Source organism: Medicago truncatula, chromosome 5, assembly GCF_003473485.1.
Source record: "Medicago truncatula cultivar Jemalong A17 chromosome 5, MtrunA17r5.0-ANR, whole genome shotgun sequence".
In the NCBI taxonomy this organism is placed as follows: Eukaryota; Viridiplantae; Streptophyta; class Magnoliopsida; order Fabales; family Fabaceae; genus Medicago; species Medicago truncatula.
Window position 1 is genome coordinate 39,051,735 of NC_053046.1, and position 19,013 is coordinate 39,070,747.

The window sequence follows — 19,013 nt, forward strand, 5'->3', positions numbered from 1 at the left end:
TAGTGAAGTAAAGAAAAAACAAGGACTAGGCGACTGTAGGAAATACTACGTTTACATCCCAAGATTCAAACATCAAGCGATGTGTTTAGCATAAATATGAATTCTTATATGCTCACACTATCAAAATAAGATAGTATTTGGCACACACATACAAAAATATTTTTTTTAATAATAAAATGGAAATTGATAAAAAAAAATATTGAATGTTTTGAAGATAATATTTTATGTGTTAACCAAAAAAAAAAAATCTCTTTAAACGTGTCCAATCACTATTTATTTGGTCTTGTGATCATAGTAGAAAACCTTTTAAATACTATCATTTTATATTTTTCAAGAATAAAAATGATAGTTTTTCTGCATATACCTCAATTTGAATTCACTCATTTTTTTTCATATGTAGAAGCTAGATATCAAACAATATAATATAAGGTAATCAAAATTCTATCTCTTTATAACGACTCAACATAGAAATATTCAAAGACCAGAATAATCTCTCAATACATTAAAATTTTAAAATAATCTTTGATTGTGCACTTTGTTAGTCAAAATAGTCAATAACACTAAAATACTTTGTTAATACTGTCGTATTAGCTTGTTAAAAAAAATATTGTCGTATTAGTCCTTCAATATACATATTTATTATCATATCCGTGTGAAAGTTAATATTGACATTGAAATACTATTTTAATGTTAGAGACTATTTTGACTAACAAAGTATACAATTAAAAACTATTTTAAAATTTTAATACGTTGAAAACTATTATGACTACTCGTTTTACATTCACGAATCAAAATGACTATTACCTCTTAATATTAATAATATGAAATAATTTTAAGCTGAAAATCACATTTGAGAAAAATAAAAATTGCAGGTAAAAACATATTTACTTTTTAACAATAATAATATTTTTACAAATCCCCTAAAAAAACTAATAATATTTTCCTTTAAAAAAACAACAACAACAACAACAATAATAATAATAATAATAATAATAATAATAATATTTTGACACATAAAAACCCTAAAAATCTCAGAAACACAAATTGGATTAGAGTCAGCCACTGAACTTAACTGCCGGAAAACGCAACCGGAGTTTGCTCGTCGGCCGTCGGAAAATCGTTCAGGTTTTCATTTTTCTATCTGTTGAATCGCCCGTCACGATGCGGTACCATCGCGATTTGTGCCGCAAAACAGAAATGCTTCTTATTCTGCTTCCGAATTTAAGTTCGTTTCTGTTTTGCTTTTTTTTTTTTTGGATTTTTAAACGCAAGTTTTGGGTTTTATTATGTTTTTTTTAGCAGTTTTTCAAGTGTGAAAATGTTCATTTTACAAATTTTTCGGAATATTCTTTCACAAAGATGAAATGTTCATTTGAATTTTTGTTTTTTGTTTTTTTTGGAATTTTCAAGGCAAGTGATATTTTTTAATTATTTTTTGAAGTGTGAAATTTTCATGTTTGATAGCTGTTCTGATTTTAATAACATTTTATTTTCAAGATTAAACAGAGTTTTATTGTTAGGGGTGTTCATGATATTGCTCTAAATTTTAATTATGTTTGTGATTGTGATTCCAGGGTAGAAAGAAGCAGAGAAGAAAATGAATAAGGATAAGATTTTCAAGTTGGCAAAGGGGTTCAGGGGAAGAGCAAAGAATTGCATTAGGATTGCTAGGGAGAGAGTGGAGAAGGCGTTGCAGTATTCTTACAGGGATCGCCGGAACAAAAAGAGGGACATGCGATCTCTTTGGATCCAACGGATTAATGCTGGCACCCGCATTCATGGTGTATGTCTTCTTTCTCCATTTATCTATTTACTACTAACTCGTAATCTTTTACTCTTCAATACAATGCATACCAATGCAATGCACTGATTAGTTTGAGGAAAATAGTATTTCCTATACAAATATTCGAAAGCACAAAAAGATAGTGAAAACAATGTGTCATATGAAGCCGGACACGACACTGACACATCGACACCTGTAATAGTTTGAGAAAATGAATTTATTCAATGTAAGTCACGTTCAATTTGAAGAGTTGGTACTACATAGCTGTATATATGTAATTATTAGTGAAAATAGGAAATATAAGCAGAAAATGTTTTGCCATGTTAAACAAGCCTTAATATTTCTGCTGCTGTTTTCATCAAAGCTCTATTATTGATTAACATCTTGGTGATGGAAATATCATGATTATGGACCTTGTTCTCCTCATTCTGATATCTACATGTTCAACTTAAGTACTATATCCACTTGACATGTCTGACAGTAAAAACTACACTCTATATTTTTAAATTGCTGCTTATTTAAATAAGCCTTGCAGAATATATAGTCATACTGTATTACCATTCAAAAGAAAATTTCTGATTTGTCAATTGTCATGATGTTTGTTACCCGAGATTCTTTGCTTTAGCATTGTCTGGAAACTTTGGACTGATTTCCTACCCTTCATTTTTATGCTTATCTTTCTCCTGTTAGTCATATTTGATTTGCTAAATCACTTCAATCAGTGATTCCTTTCTCTAGTCTTAAAATATCCAGGATCTTCAAAAGTTGAATGTGATTGAATTTTGTCTGTCTATTGCAATCTTCTCAATTCCTTTTCACTTATAGTGTGTTTGGTAGAGGTTAAATTGAAATGGAGAGAGGGGAACGAGAGAATTAGTAGAGACACACGGAACTTCTACCGTTTGGTTTAGCCTAGATATTGAAGAGCGATTAAATTACCGCGTGTCTTGCCATTTATGTGAAGAAATTGGGAGAGAGAGCGTCTTCTTTCATCATTCCAACTTTGCCCCTGTCCTCAACGATTAATTGTAGCTCTGTTTCAAAACTTTGCTCTACATTTTCCCGAATGAACCATGGCATGGAATTCGTTCTTCGCCAACTAGGTGGCTTTGTTACCATCTATTGCATGTATTATCCCCATCTCGTGAGGACTCCTATTGGGTGAAAAAATTTAGTGGTATTGACGATTTTGTTAAAGCTCGGTTAGTTTTAAATGAGTTTCTTAGAAGCAAATTGGTTGACTTAGAAGGAAGTTTGAATTGTTAAGTGAACATGCATCTGGATACCAAAATGGCCATGGACTGCATACCATACGTGTGAGTGATACTTTTTATCCTCAAACATTAAGTTAATCCTGCATCTGGAATGTGTAAATTTTCTCGCGTTAATGCCTCCATGGCTCCTTTTATGTTTGAAGCATGGACCTATTCTTCTGCATAACTTTTTAAACAGCATGCAGTTTCGGTGTGTGTGATCTTCTGATATTTCCTTTGTCAAACTGATTTGCCTTCTCTTTGCAGGTCAATTATGGGAACTTCATGCATGGGCTGTTGAAGGAGAATATTCAACTTAACAGAAAGGTTTTATCAGAGATATCTATGCATGAACCCTATAGTTTCAAGTCATTGGTGGACATATCACGAAATGCATTTCCTGGAAACAAGAATGTGGTTGTCCCTCCAAGAAAGGTGTCCTTTTAGAGCAATTGGCACTTCAGCAAACATTTAGAGGTAGTTTATGTCAGAATGGTTAATGTATGTTTCAGGATTACACTACAAATAATGAACAGTTATGTATGCCTATGATTCATACTCTTGAGTAGTGCTTCTTAACCACATGATTTTCCCTCTCTGGTTTTCCTTTAACTTGCTTTGATTTCTGTAATATTGCACAATTACAAAAATGAAGCTTAGTTATGATCGCCATTAGGCTCAATGATAAAATAGAAAATTCTTCAACATTTACATATTTTCTACTCCTTAGTCCCTTCTAAACCAAAAATTACATCTCAATGGCATTAGGAGAGTTGATATTATGGCTCTCCTCCTCAAGGGAAAAAAATCCAAGTTTATTTCTGAAATCGAACATTTGGGAGGCAGCCAATATGTGTGTAAAAAGTCCGATGCCCCAATTCAGACTCATAGATTAGTTGAAAACGGAAAGCATGGCCAAAAAACTTCAATCAACTAAACTGGATTGTTGAAACTAAATGAATTCAAATTGCACCACACAAGAATAAATAGTTTAAACCAAATTCACACAGAGCTGTTTCTTTTTTTTTGAACATTTTTTTTACGCATTTCCTTTGAACATGTATTGCCTATAATAAAACATATGACATCAGACAATTCCGAAGAGATGGACCTCACTTTAACAATTTTATTAATGAATAATAATAGCAAAACTCTTTTCACTTAATTTACACCTTATGAACAATAATACCTCACATAATATCTAAAATATTGCCGTAAGATGCATCATATATATAGAAAAAATTATACAACAGAAGTTCAGCATGACAATATTGCATAGAATCTACTCTGCTATCCAGCTTATCCTTTTCCTTTGTTGCAAAAGCTACCCTTCTGAGCTAGCCTGTGTATTATTGTTTGTATGTATACCTCAAATTATTCCAGTCCACTACTATTTGTGATATTAAAAGACCACATATTACTATTTTTTTTGGGTGAATCACCACTTTTTGGCTTGTAATTGAATTTGTTATGCAGCAGAAGAACTTGATGAACAAAGCATATACCAAAATTTGTGATGTAAATATCCAGCAAAATAGACCCTTGAAATGATTTGTTCCTCGTAAAATGAATAAGAAAGTTGCATTTCCATAAGAAGGTAGCATTGAAGAATTTAGAGGAATGGATGGATGATGCTTCCTGTGTTGTTTTGATTTCGTTTCGTTTGGTTTCGCTTGGGGGTGTATGACAAAATGGGTTGGGGTGTATGAAACAATTATGTTGGGCTACCGGTTAATGGGCTGGGATTTATGCAGGGTGCATAAGGATGCCTTATGCATGATAACCGCACCCTTTTACACCCTGCTCATCTTCCATTTCAAATATCTTTCTACAACGTCTAGTCCAATGAGTTCCTTTACCACAGGCATGGTTGCAGGAACCCGTAACTCAAATGTTGAATCAGGTTCATCCAAGTTGCGCCATGAAAGAAGCTGTTTCCTTGCCTCTTTGATAGCTGCTCTTGTGGCACAGTGAACTGAAGCTGCTAGAAGTAGGGGCGGCTCGCCAGAAGCTGCAACACAAATTTCATTTAATTTTTTCAATTAAGAATTTTAAACTGACAAATATCATTTAATGAGAAAAGGTTTTAGTAGTTATTGAGAATTTCAAACTGGAAAACATGAACCTTTCACAACTTCATTCACTCACAAAAATAACAAAAGTTGCGACATGCTTACAAGTTACAACCAACATTACATTTTCTCATACAATGATTCAGATAAAATTGACTTGATTATTGTTATTTAACTCCCTATTTCAAGTATGAGTGCTGTGACATTATGAAAACAGTATTAAAAAAGGATTTGACTCGTCTAAAGCGAAAAATTTAAGCATTGATATTACAACACACTCGTTATTTATTATACATGTGTTTAATATCTTACCCTTAAGTTTAATCAATGGTTGATTATACTCATTTTACAATCTACAGTGAATTTCTCATTTTAGAAGAGCCGGATCCTAAAATAAATACTAATACGAAAACATAATTTAATGCATATCCAGAATTTTAAGAACTTGATCCATACCCTTTGAGGAAAGCACACGATGCTGGTTATGTCCACTGTTGAAAATTTCAACATTAAACTGTTGAGGGATAGTGTCTATTGTAGGGATTTTGTAGTTCCATGTGCCATCTGCCAACGATAAACCATTAATGTCTGTTTCATATTCTTCAAGCATGAAGAACCCCAATCCCTGGACAAAAGCTCCTTCAATCTGCAGGATGGTATCATATTGTTATTAGCTGATTCAAGAGAACAAACCAAATCGGTCTATCCCTTTGCGCATTTACCTTACAGTGTTTGGTCCAAGGGAGGGTACGAAAAATAACCCTCCTTGTTATGTTTGCAAAGGGAGAGGAGAGAAAATAAATCTAATCTACAAAAATAGAAGACTAAAAATATTAATAGCTGCGGAATAGAGGGATTAAATAAAATATTCTTGTGCCTCCAACTCTTATATTAAGATAGCCCTTGATTAGGGTTGAGCTTGTAGCATACCTGTCCTAAATCCACAGCAGGGTTGAGACTTTGTCCACAATCATAGATAATATCCGTTTGAAGAAATTTGGTTTCACCAGTCAGAAGATCTATTTCCACCTGAGAAATAATTTCCATTTTTTAGAATGATGGCATACAATAATTCAGCTCAGTTACTTCAGTAATACGATTGGTGTGACAATTTAAGTACTTTACATTTAATAAAAGTCGCTTTTAATGAACTTATACCATTAAGGTTTGAGATGTGCATAGAAAAACATATTACCTCACTTACTGCAGCACCATAATTAACGTACATCATCGAGTTATTGCTGGGTACGTAAAATGAAGACGCTGATAAGTTCACAGATTGCATGTATGCCTGCAGATTGATAAATAGTCAGCAAAAGAAGAAAAATAATTATCTGCCCTCAACTCCATTGCACATTTAGTCCCTCAGTATTTTCCAGTTTAAAACGGTTGGATATTCTCCCATAAATTGTGAACATGCTAAGTGCCACTTTCCGCACACATACTATTAGACCTCAACAGGAAAAGGTTGAGGCAATGTATCTCATGCACAATTACAAATACAAAGATATACCTCATGCACAATTATAAATACCATGATAGATGCATCAATATGAAATGAAAAATACAAGTTTCTATAAATAATGCAGACAACGGTGAAATTTAAACATAAATAGTTTTTTCATATGGATCGTAAAGAGAGAAACCAGATAAAGTACTATTTCCTTCATGTTAACACTCATGATTAGGATGTTCTCAAAACTTCTTGCTGAAGAGAAATCTATCAATATTTGAAATTAAACCCTGTTAACATAACAGTAATGTAGCTACCTGAAGAATAAGTGTCTCCCACTTGATAGAGCCCATTTCTTCCTGCAGCTTTTCCTTGAGAGGCTTCAACCTTTCAACCAAGATATTGCAGCTAAGCCTAACTGCTTCGCAGCTTGCCTCTGATGTAGTACTCCCAGCAGTGAATCCCCCTTGAATCAAGCTCACTGTATCAGCTTGTACAACCCTTACTTTGTCCAAGAGACTTCCAGTTCCATCATCACATTGAATTGTACCGAGGGCGAATGCAGCCATTTGTTTAACCTTTGTCCAGAGACCCTGACCAATTTCAATTCCACCAACTTCAACAACAACAGAACCATCCGACAGAATACTCACTTTTCCAGGAGTTGGTCTTAGAGTCAGTTGAATAACAACTGGTATTCGAGAAATTCCCTTTTTTTTCCAAGTACTAATTCTGTTAAACTCTTTCACCATCTTGATTCTTTGTTCATAATTTGCAGCAACGGCTAACTTACTCCATATTGAAGGCAAGGTATACTCAAAAGGTTCGCCTGAAGAATGCTCATAGAATGACTGAAGACTTGTGTGTGTGTGAAGATTAATGCTTCTCACAGAATCTACATCCATTGAAAGTGTAGCTGCAACATTTTCTACTATACCTTCAGCAATGAATGATCCCTGTAGTTCCCCGGGGCCCCTCATTGCAGATCTACTGGGAAGATTTGTTCTGCATACCTTTATATCAAAAGATAGCGCACCCCAGTCATACTTTTTTAGTCCACCAACTATGCTAAGTGGCAATGCTGCACTTATATCAACATATATACCAGCATTGATCAATATCTCAAGCTCCAATGCAGTGATTTTCCCATCATTCTTAAACCCGACACTGTATGTTATCTTCATGGGATGCCTTCCTCCCGCCATTATCATATCAGTCTTTCGATTTAGATACATCCTGACAGGGCGGCATAATTTCTGTGCAGCGAGTGCACAAGCTGTAGCAGTCTGCATGATATGGTTGTCAGTACTTCTTCAGACTTCAGATATATTTGTCTATATGTACATAATTTTCATGTGGTTTTAATAAGACTACTTGGATTTAATGTGGAATAATTAATGTTGAGCGGTCTCAAATTCAATTTCAAAGGGTATCTTAGATTTCTTTTCTTCATTAGCTTTTAATATCAGTGACTTCTCCAAACTACAGAAAATCCAGCAGTCATGTTTACACACTGCAATACTTAGCAGTTAATGGTACTACAAAAGTGATTTTTTTTTTATTAATTTTAAATAAATTAAAAAATTAAAACATAACTTCAGACTTACAGATATTGATTTTATGGCCTTTCCTCCAAAACCTCCTCCAACCCTTCTTGTTATTACTCGAACATTACTTTCAGGAATACCAAGGCATCTTGCAATAGTAGAATGAGTGAACTCAGGGCATTGACTTGAAGAGTAAACTGTAATGCAATTGTCTTCATCTGGCACAGCAAGTGCAGTTTGTGTTTCCAAATAGAAATAGTATTGAGACCCAAGTTTCATCTGGATTTTGCATTGAGATAAATAGATGACAATGAATAAATTTGACCAATAGATATATAACCAATTACACCTTAATTATACCGCAGCAAAATTATACATCTGATTAGAAACCAACGTAGATGACCATAAAGTTGTGAAATCAGAGAAGGATGTGAAAGAAAGAAGAAAAATAAATATATTCCATGTACCTCAGCAGAAAGAATCTTGCGATCAGCTTCTGCCATTCCTTTTGATATATCACCAACATGTTTTGGGTAGAGAAAAGGAGGAACTTCAAAAAAGCTTGATCTTTTAACAGCATCTTCAACAGATAGAATAGGTGGTTCAAGATTTTCAATATCGTAATCGACAATGGTCGAGTTTGCTGCCATATCTGCAAGTTTCTGACTATCTGCAACCTATAAAACCTATTGGTGAGTAATAAGGTAGTGTGTCGCACATCAATCTCCAAAGTAATGAGAAATAATCTCATAAATTGTTGGATCGGCAAAATGAGAGATTTAAGAACTAACCACAAAGGCTAGACGTTCTCCAACACATCTGGCAATCTCTTCTGTAAATAAAGGTTCTGTGCCAAATATTGTCTTTGCTCCAATGTTTTCCCCACCACTGGGAATGTCTTTACTTGAAATGATGTCTTTCACTCCATCCAGCTGCAATTCAGAGCTGAGTTTTATACTCCTTACCCTTGCCAATGGTTTTTCACTATAAATATATGCTCCATGCAGGCAATTTGGTGGTGAAGGAATGTCGTCCACAAATACAGCCTCTCCTGTGTACGATTCATTCATGAATATTTGATACTTGATAGAAATTAAAACAATTATTTAGAAAAATTCATATTTGACAAACACCGAATCAGAATAAAATAAGTGCCATGACTCATCCTCTAGAAAATGGAATTTTGCATGAATATAGATACCAAATTCTGTCATGTAAATATTTAAGCTCGCTACTTTGAAAAATTGGTAGAAATGCAAAGAAAGAAAATAAATAAATAATAGAAATCAGTCAGTATATTAAATAAAATCTTTCCTTAAAAAAAATTAATTCACATCTAAATGACACAAAACAAACCTGAAGCTTGAAGTGCAGCTCCCGATTTAATGATTGGCTTTCCAATGGGGTGATATTCATTTCCTGCTTCAAGGACTTGCTTCCCAGATGACAATAATGTTGGAGTTTTTTCATGATGGACCAGCTTCTGATTCTCTTCCAATTCAAAATCCTTCACATAAGGCCTTTTAGAATATCCGTTTACGTAAAAGTTGGTCTCTCCATCAGAATTTTCAATTAGAGAGTTAAAAAACTGAAAAACAAAACCAGCTGCTAAACTTGAACGGTAAGTTGTTTTTGTGTTTTCGTCTTTAGGTACAATAGTGGCTGTAATCAAATTGACAGCTTCATACACAATGCCAACAGTTAACATCTTTCCTATTAAAAACTCCTCAACATTTTTTGCTCTGATTGCTTGCTTATTCCCACAAGCACCAAAAGACAGCCTACAAGCATCTATCATGGACCCACCAGAATTTTCACTTGGAGACACCTCAACAAGGAAAGCAGCATTTAAGTATGGAAGGGCATTTCCAAGCGGTCTAGGAGAAGCTCGGTAAGTTTCAAAGTGGAATCTATTTCTTCGTTCCGAAGACGTACTTTTAATAGTTTCCAAACTTGGAATTTTAATGCTTAAAAGTATACTTTCCAAACTTAATGGTGGTCTTTCCAGAAATTCCTCCAATGTTATCCATTCAAATTGTGTGCCATTCATTATATGAACCATTGAGTTCACTGCAAGTAGTATTGTAACAATATCCGAGGGAAAATTGTTCTTTTGTGCCATCACCAAATTGCCACCTACACTGGCTGTATTCCGAATAAACCCAGTGGCAACTTTACTCATATGGTCAGCAATCTTTTCAAGTATCATTACAAAGTCTGAGATAAAGTCACTCTTGCTTTGCTGCTTTAGTACTTCAATAGCTTTAGATATGGTTACTGCTGCTCCAATTTCAATCCCTGATTGATCCTTTCTGATCTTTGAGAGCTCAGAAATGCCCTTCAAATCAATATATTTATCATAGCCTTCGTTATCTTTGTAATATCCCATACCAGTATTATTCGTGACAACTTTTATCCTGACTCCATTGGCATGGTTTAAATTCAAAATGTTCTGAAGCTCCTTTATACTGGTGGGCCTGTGCCAACTGTGTTTCTCAGAGGCTATGAACAAATCATTCTTTATTTCCTTCAAAAATATAGGAAATTTAACATTCTTGTGCTGGTGATCATATCGAGGCATTTTACTAAGCTGTAAGTCCTTGCTTTCTCCTTTTCTCCAGAAAGAGTTCAACCCCAAATCCTCCATATCAACATCAGCAGCAAAACTTTTGCAGGCATCAGCAATGGACCGATAACCAGTGCAGCGACAAAGGTTCCCTGCAATAGCCTTTTCAGCCTCAGAAACAGTAACTTTTGAGAACCCGGAAGGTGGCTCTTGACAATTAGTCTTCTTCTCGGCATTAACAAGAGTCCCGAAGAGTGAAACACACATTCCAGGGGTACAAAAGCCACATTGAGAAGCATGGAATCCTGCAAATCTTTCATGAATTGGATGCAATCCTTGTTTGCTATTTCCAATGCCTTCACTTGTTGTTATTGAACATCCATGTATGCTACAAAGTAGTGTGAGACAAGAGTTTGCCGTAAAATCCTCGACTCTGTCAACTAAAGGATCATATTTTGAGATTAAAACTACACAAGCACCACAACCACCTGCAACCAACAATGCCAAAATGTAAATTTCAAAGCTGAAATGAAAATTGAGCGCAATTTTTCATTACTTATTAAAAGTTAACATCAGAAAGAAAAAAAGTTAGTAACAATAATAAGAGGAACCATTATTGTCAAGAGAGATTGTTTTGCATATGCTTTGATTAAAACCCAGTCTCTATTATCAATTGTGGTGAGAGGATTTATACAGATCAGCACAAAACAGAATAGGATTAACAAACACAGAACTAATGCTGACAGTTGATGACAGAATAACCAACTGCTAACAAACTTTGAGTTGTTACAGATGATGATTATCCTATACTCTAATACACCCCCTCCAAACTCAAGTTGATTAATTGAAATTCAACACTGAGTTTGCTAAGAATTTCTGGAAAACAAGTGTAGAAAACAGGTTTGGTGAAAGAATCTGCTAGTTGATCAGATTGCTGGAACATGACTGACAATAAGTTGTTTGGAAATAACTTTCTTGCATGTAAGATAGGATTGTGGCAGAGGAGTATAACACTGAGATTATAACAAAATAGTGTGGGAATTAGAACAAACTATTCCCCTAGCATGCCGAAGAGATTGATCCAAACTATTCCACAACTAGATAGTGGAATTTGAACAGATTGCTATTGTCTCCGGATACGTTACATAGTATTATAAATGTAATCAAATAGCCCCTATGACGACATTATAGCACTGTCGAGTAAAATTTTAATAAACCGCTGTTTCTTGAGATACACAAAATGCTCAATTTTCGGCTTCAGTGCAACTGGTGTTTGTTTCTTAGCAGACCAGGAGATCAAATTAGGTCCACAATAAAATCATTGATATAACTGAAGGATATTATTATTATTTACACAATGATCAAAGTAATCCCACTTTCAGAAAGTAATTTAATTCTTCTATTATCTTAGCTTTGAATCTGTAAGCTTTTTAACAAACAACCATAAACATGCATCACAAATCATGAAATCTTCAAATTCTCAACCATCAAAAAAAAAAAAAAATCAACTTTTTATTGGAAAATAATTCCAATAAAAATTCATTCAGGATTTAACTAAGCTAACATTCATAATCATGAAAGTATGACATTAATTTCATTGAAACAGAAATAAAGCATAATAATTCATTAAAACTTCAAAAAGACAAAGTCAAACATAGAGAAAATAAAAACTAATGTATGATTATACCTTCACCACAACCGAGTTTAACACTCTTGAAGCGAGTTTGAGTACGCAAGAATTCAATCAAAGTGGTTGATGGGTCAACTTTGGATAGCTCAAATTTTTCACCATTAACACAAAAAATCAAACTTGTTGTTTGATTTTTCTCACTCTTATTCACTTCCATACTTCACTAAACTGGTTTTGAGTTTTCAGGTAAAAATAAGTTATAATGTAAGTGCATTCATTTGTAGTATTTATAATCGCTTATTGAGTAATAGTAATAGCTTATTGAGAATAAGAAGAAAAAAGTGGAAGTGAATTAAGTTAGTGAGACTGAGACGGCAGGGTAGCGTAGCGTGGGAACGTTTGAAGATACTCACTCACTCACTGTCCTTCCCACCGCCCCAATCTCACTCTTTACGGTCATGTGTTTCTTTCTCTACTTTCCACACAAATATTTTTTTAATTGACCTGAAGATGAATATTATACTATCCGATTGCGATCTTTAAGTTGAACTATGGTTAAAAGAGGTTTAACATTGTTGTATTCTCAAATGAAATTTAGAACGTTTTTATAAGTTTAACTTAATTGAAAAGGATAATGTATAATATATTCAAGAGTTTTTGAACTCCAAACACCACCAAATAAAATGAAATTTAAGACATTTACTTTTTATTAAAGAAAAATGACATTTGTTTGAAAAATGTTCATTTGATTTTTTGACTAAAAAAATATTTATTGTAATTTCTTTGTGATCACCTGGTGAATGACTTATAAGAGTTTTTCTACTTGCACTCTAATTAATCATGATTGCACCCCAAAATGACAAAATTATCCTTTCATAAAATTTGATTTTCAAAAAGCCTATTTCTTCTTTTTTGGTTACACCCCAAAACCATTCTTCCAAAACCATAATTCTCCAATCAATCGATTGTGTTCTGCGAAGATTTTCAAAACCATACTTTCTCACGTCTATTCATGATTTCAAAGAAAATTCGAAGCAAATCAGGTTAGCAAGTGTTGTTCTTCAATCGATTGTGTTTTTCTTATTATGGGTTCTCAGTTCTGATTTTGTGCTTTCCTTGTTCTGCGATTCACAGTTTTGCGATTTTATAAACTCAGTTTAAGTAGGCTCATGTAAACTCAGTTTAAGTAGGTTCATGTTAACTCAGTTTAAGTAGGTTCATGAAAACTCAGTTTAAGTAGGTTCATGTAAACTTAGTTTACATGAACCTACTTAAACTGAATTTAAGTTAACCTTGTCAATGTAAATTAAAACTGTAATCGTACAATGCATCATTGCAGTTGAAGGAAAAAAATTGAAACTAGCAAATAGAAGAAGAAATTCACTTACTTATATCCAATTGAGTATGGATGAAAAATATTTTGATTCACTCTTTAATTTTTATGGAGATTGATATTGAACATCAAATTGTTTGATCGATCGCTTTGTGGGGTGAAAGAGAGTGAAACTCACTGACAATGAATAAAATTAGGGTTTTAAAAAAAATTATATAAAAGGGCAATTTTGATATTATAAAAAAAAATTAAGAAAATTTGGATGTAACCAGAAAAACATGGGGTGTAAATAGAAAAACTCGACTTATAATCGACCAAAAGAATTATTCATTTCGTTTCTTTCGACTATAGAGAGAATGAAAAGAAAAGACTTGTTCTTATCTACCAAAAAGAGATACTTATTTCTCCTTTCTTAATTAAGGAATTTAAAGTATAAAATGTTACTTGAATAAATTAGCGTGGTTGGAATGTAATATAATTGTAGAGTTTGAAGGTGGCGAGTTGACAGTACGAACAATTTTACACATATAATTAATCAAAATATTTAGAATTGTCACATGAATTAATGTTTTTAATTTACGTGCTAATTCGAAATATTTTAACTGGTTATGTGTGTAAAATTATTTTGGACTATCAACTTACCACCGTTAAACTCGTGAAAAAATAGGGTGAGGAATGAGAAAAATGGTTTTTGAGAAATGTAAATGAATATGAACAAGGGCATTTTTGATATAATGATTATATTTTTACTGATAGATTTGGGTCTAAGCGGAGTTTTTTTAGGAGTGATTATAAAAAGTCTTTAATTAATTCCGGTCATAAAAATGTGTTATCGAACAACTTGTCTATTTTGTTCTGATAAACAATTTGTTTTGACAAGAAAATGGATGATAGAAACCTTTGAAACGTGAAAAGAGTAAACGAAAAAGCTTTTTTTCTTCTTTTTTTATAAGAAAAGAAAAAAGAGCATTGAATTTGACCAGTGTTAGTATTAGTAGCATTTTATAAGAAACCAAAAAGTAAAGATCACAATAGCAAACTCACAAACAAAGCAGAGCTTTTCCCTATAGATGAGGTGGCTGGCACCTTCATTTTCTATTTTTTATTGATTTAATGACTTTAACTTGTTTGAATTGACTATATGAAATATAATATACAATTCAAATTAATCATTAATATTATTTATACATATAATTCAATATTATGATGCATTGTAGATTTATTTTTCTTGCAATATTTGCAATCACTTTCTAAATGGCCTATAATCTATATCGTGATCTCATTCAGAATAAATAAAGAGTAATCCACTACTACACGTTTTTAATATAATTTTACTCCTTCGTTCCATCATTTTATTGAAAAAAACGTCTTATTCTACATGTCATTTTACAATATCCAATAAAATGTTGCTTATTTTAGATTATTGTAAAATTATCCCATTTTATCATATCAATAAATAATAATCAATATATGGTAAAAAGATTATTACTATTATTATTTGCTTATGTAATTTTATAATATTTATAATAATAAGCTAATCAAAATTTAAAAATTATCCCCCTAAAAAAAATATTAAAGTTATGTATATGTAATGAAACACAAAGTATACAGACAACCATGTCATGATATTTTATATAATTAAAATAAAACACAAATAATACGAGTCAAAGACTCTGCATCATGTGTTCTTTGAGCTTTTTATTTTATCATGGACTGGATTGTCATATCTACTAAACTTTTCTCATACTGAGATTTATACTTGAAAAATGAATGTCCATTGGTTTGGGCAAAATATATTAATAAACATAACAAATACTTTTATTTTGATTTCAAGTCAAAATAATCACAAATCTTTTTTAGTTGGGACTTCTTTTTCTTGCTTCATTTTCTCTTGTCATTATTTTTAAAATAACATCTTTGTCGCTCAATCGTTCCATTTTTGGTATTCAAAACATTAGTATATTATATGTTTCAAAAAAGTGAATTTGTTGTTAAAAATTGTAAGAAAGAGATAAACTCAAAATTTAAGAATCGTTAATTGAATCAAGGAAGAGTTAGTTTAAGAATCGTCATAATTGAATCAAAGCAAATTGAATTTTATCATTTAAGAACTTATGCTGTTGTAATAGGATTATAGGGTTTCTTTTATTGAGTTGTTGCTTGGTGTAGAGATATCGTCCGTTATAACTTTTAAGGCTCTTTTTGTATACTCTTTTTCCTCCTATGTAGGGCAAATGCACCTTATGCTAGTCTTGCTTAATAATATTTGCTGATTAAAGAAAAAATGCCGAGTATTCTTCTATTTCCTTTATTTCCACTAAATGGTTGTTGAACTAAAGAGTATTTTCTATACATCAATTATTATTGAGTAAATCATGCAAGTACCATTTAATTAATAGCATAGGCCCACTTATTTTGACAAGATTCAAATGAAATTTATCTAATGATAACCTGATAAGTGTCACAAATAATGCACTGGTTGTAGGGACACAGTCAACAGAAGCTGCAAGAAGCAAGGGTGGCTCACAAGATGCTGCACCAACATAATAACTTGAGCTTTCTCAAATTGATCAAAACCCAAAATTAACTTACATGCTTCAACAATCAATTATTCTAATTAGTTCAAATGATTCCATTTAGTGAGAGAAGCTTTTAGTTTTTGTAATTATGAATTTCAAACTGAGAATACATGAAACATTCTCATTAAATCACAAAAACAACATGAGCTGTTACATGCTTACAAATTACAGCCAACAACCCATTTTCCCATACTGTTATAAAGATAAATTGAATTGGTTTTTGTTATTGAACTCCCTATTTCAAGTATAAGTGATAGTATAAAATTATGAGGACAGACTATTAAAAAATGGTTTGACTCGTATAAAGTAAAACATAAAGCATCGATATTACAACACATTCATTATTTGTTACGCATTTACATAATATCCATCCTTGATTTGTTAGTTAATGGTTGAATGGTTGATAATATATTACTCACTTCATACTCTACGGTGAATCGCTCACTTTAGAAGAGCCTGATCCTAAAAAATCAATGATATGGGAGGGGGTAAACTGAAATATCGATGATATGGCAGGAGGTAAATAGAAATTCTCTCAAATTATAAGGGGCAAAAGTACCTTAAATTTTGTAATTTGATGACATGAAGGTCCAAAATCAAAGAATCTTCAAATTACAAGGTTGGAAATCTAAACAATTTTTTTTACAGGAGATAAACCGAAAATCGTTAATATTACAGGAGATTAAACATATATTAACCCTTTTTTTATATCAAGTCCTTTTACATGGTCCTTTAAAAAAAAGTAATTTTATATTATTTTTTTCTTTGGTGAAAACTACCTTTAAACAAACTTGTTACTTTTTTTCTCTCGTAAGTTTAGCTCAGTTGATAAAGACAAAGTTCGAGGTTCAGATCTCAACCACCAAAAAAAACTTGTTACTTTTTAGTTAAAAATGAAATTTGTGAAGTTTATGTGTTAACGTAATAAATTTTTATTATATTGTTCGTATTCCTGAAAAATAATAAGAGTGTTAGTGTATGTCTTTAACAGTAGTTTGTTAGTTGTAATAATGTAAGAGTTTTCTTTTGATCTAAATACACCACTCGATCACTAATATAAGCAAAAAACCATTTTTTAGATACATTCAATTAATATTGTATATAGTCTTTATTATATGTCACATTCATCATTAATTGAATATATCTAAAAATGAGATTTTTGCTTATATTAGTGACCGGAATGTGTATTAATTTATAAGTTGAAAAACATTAAGAAAAAATTGTCATAATTCTGACAATCCCAACTGATTTTAAGTTAATTTTTAACTATCTCATGTGTCCGTTAATGAGTTAGATTTTAAGTTGGTTATTTATATTTTAATTTTTTAAATATTTAAACCTAAAATAAACATAAATACCTTTTGACAAATTGATAATATTTTGAACATCGAAAACATAGATAAGATAAGAACATAATAATTGTTTTCTAGAAAACTACACTTAAACAGAAACAAAATTTATTGGGAGAACTTGTATATCATGTTTGGAACCATAAGTGTCTTTTTTTTGGGAAGGAAACCATAAGTGTTTGATTTTTGGATGTTTAGAGCCAAACAAGCTAAAACTTCAATCTTCAGTGATACGTTATTTGCAAAATAAATTTGAAGGATAAAAGAATATTCTATTATTTTGGTATATATTTTATTCAATTTTAAAGGATCAAAAGTGATTTTGCTTTTAGAATTTATTCCCCTTGAAGCTATAATTTATAGTATTTATTCATATCATGAATCACAAAGTAGTGATGTCAGGTGCATTTGAATGCAAATAATTATTTATTATTATAAAAAATAATAATATACACAAATAAAGCAAGAGACTATGCAACATGTGTTCTTGAGTTTTCATTTTATGGATTAGGTTATTAGATCTCGCTTTCTCATCCTGATTTTTCTCTTCTTCTTAAGACTTCGGTATATTGAGGAAAAACCTTTGAAAATTTAAAATTCGGCCAATTTATAACTTAAAAAGATAACGTTCATTTTCATTGATATGGGTCACTTGTATAATACATATAACTCGTTAAATAAATTATATAAAATAGGCCTAAGATATTGGTTAAATTAATTTATTCAAAAATTAATGAAAATTAGTCACACAAATATGTAAGTGACCGAAAAATTAGTTTATAGGTACTGTTTAATATTTACTCATATGGTTAGTTTTCAACGTTTATGGTATATTATCTAATATCATTCGAAGGTAATTTAGACCTCATCTAGCTAAGATATTTCATAAACAAAATAAATTTAATTTTTGACCCTTAAATTTCACAATTATACTATTTTGGTCCTCCAAATTTAAAACAAGCTATTTTGACCAAACTTTGAATTTTCTTTTTCTTTTATACATGACATGTTCTGATTTGTCGAAGTGAAAATTAATTAGGTGCCCCTAACATAGACAATAAAAGGGTCCAATGGTGGCCCTTTGAATGAGGACATGCTATAGTCAGTTAATATTTTTATATTCATTTTTATGGCGCTCTTTCTTTTTCGTCTGCAATCGAAATGGTTTTTATGGTTTTAATTTCTGGATTCTATTGATGAGTGAGAAAATAAAGTACCCATAAACATCCCTCTTTTTAATTGTTCGGATCCTTAACGGTTGTTCGGTTTATAGTTTAACCTCTTTTTTATTTATAATTCTTGTACCACTGAAACAAAAATTAAAGCTTCAATCTTTTCCTTTTAAAAAATCTCAACTTAAAAGCCACCATTGCAGCTAGTACCAACACAAGTATGATATTATTTTCCTTCAGGAAAGAGATCTATTGGGCATGTAATTCTTGTTTGAG

General features: G+C 32.0%; 2 protein-coding genes across 2 annotated transcripts; one reads left to right on the forward strand and one right to left on the reverse strand.

The window, feature by feature from the left end:
• The first annotated feature begins 993 nt into the window (after positions 1–993).
• On the forward strand, positions 994–3,648 carry LOC11432309 (50S ribosomal protein L20). Its single transcript, XM_003617002.4, has 3 exons — positions 994–1,125; positions 1,575–1,783; positions 3,304–3,648. Exons 2-3 carry the CDS (start codon positions 1,598–1,600, stop codon positions 3,481–3,483), a joined length of 366 nt encoding a protein of 121 aa, XP_003617050.1. The 5' UTR covers positions 994–1,125; positions 1,575–1,597; the 3' UTR covers positions 3,484–3,648.
• A 483-nt stretch (positions 3,649–4,131) lies between these two features.
• LOC11430619 (abscisic-aldehyde oxidase) lies at positions 4,132–12,780 on the reverse strand. Its single transcript, XM_024784688.2, has 10 exons — positions 12,362–12,780; positions 9,465–11,162; positions 8,900–9,159; positions 8,576–8,785; positions 8,169–8,387; positions 6,879–7,847; positions 6,304–6,399; positions 6,039–6,137; positions 5,565–5,754; positions 4,132–5,047 (listed from the first exon to the last, which is right to left on the reverse strand). The coding sequence occupies exons 1-10, from the start codon at positions 12,519–12,521 to the stop codon at positions 4,830–4,832; spliced, it is 4,119 nt and encodes a 1,372-aa protein (XP_024640456.1). The 5' UTR covers positions 12,522–12,780; the 3' UTR covers positions 4,132–4,829.
• Positions 12,781–19,013: the final 6,233 nt, after the last annotated feature.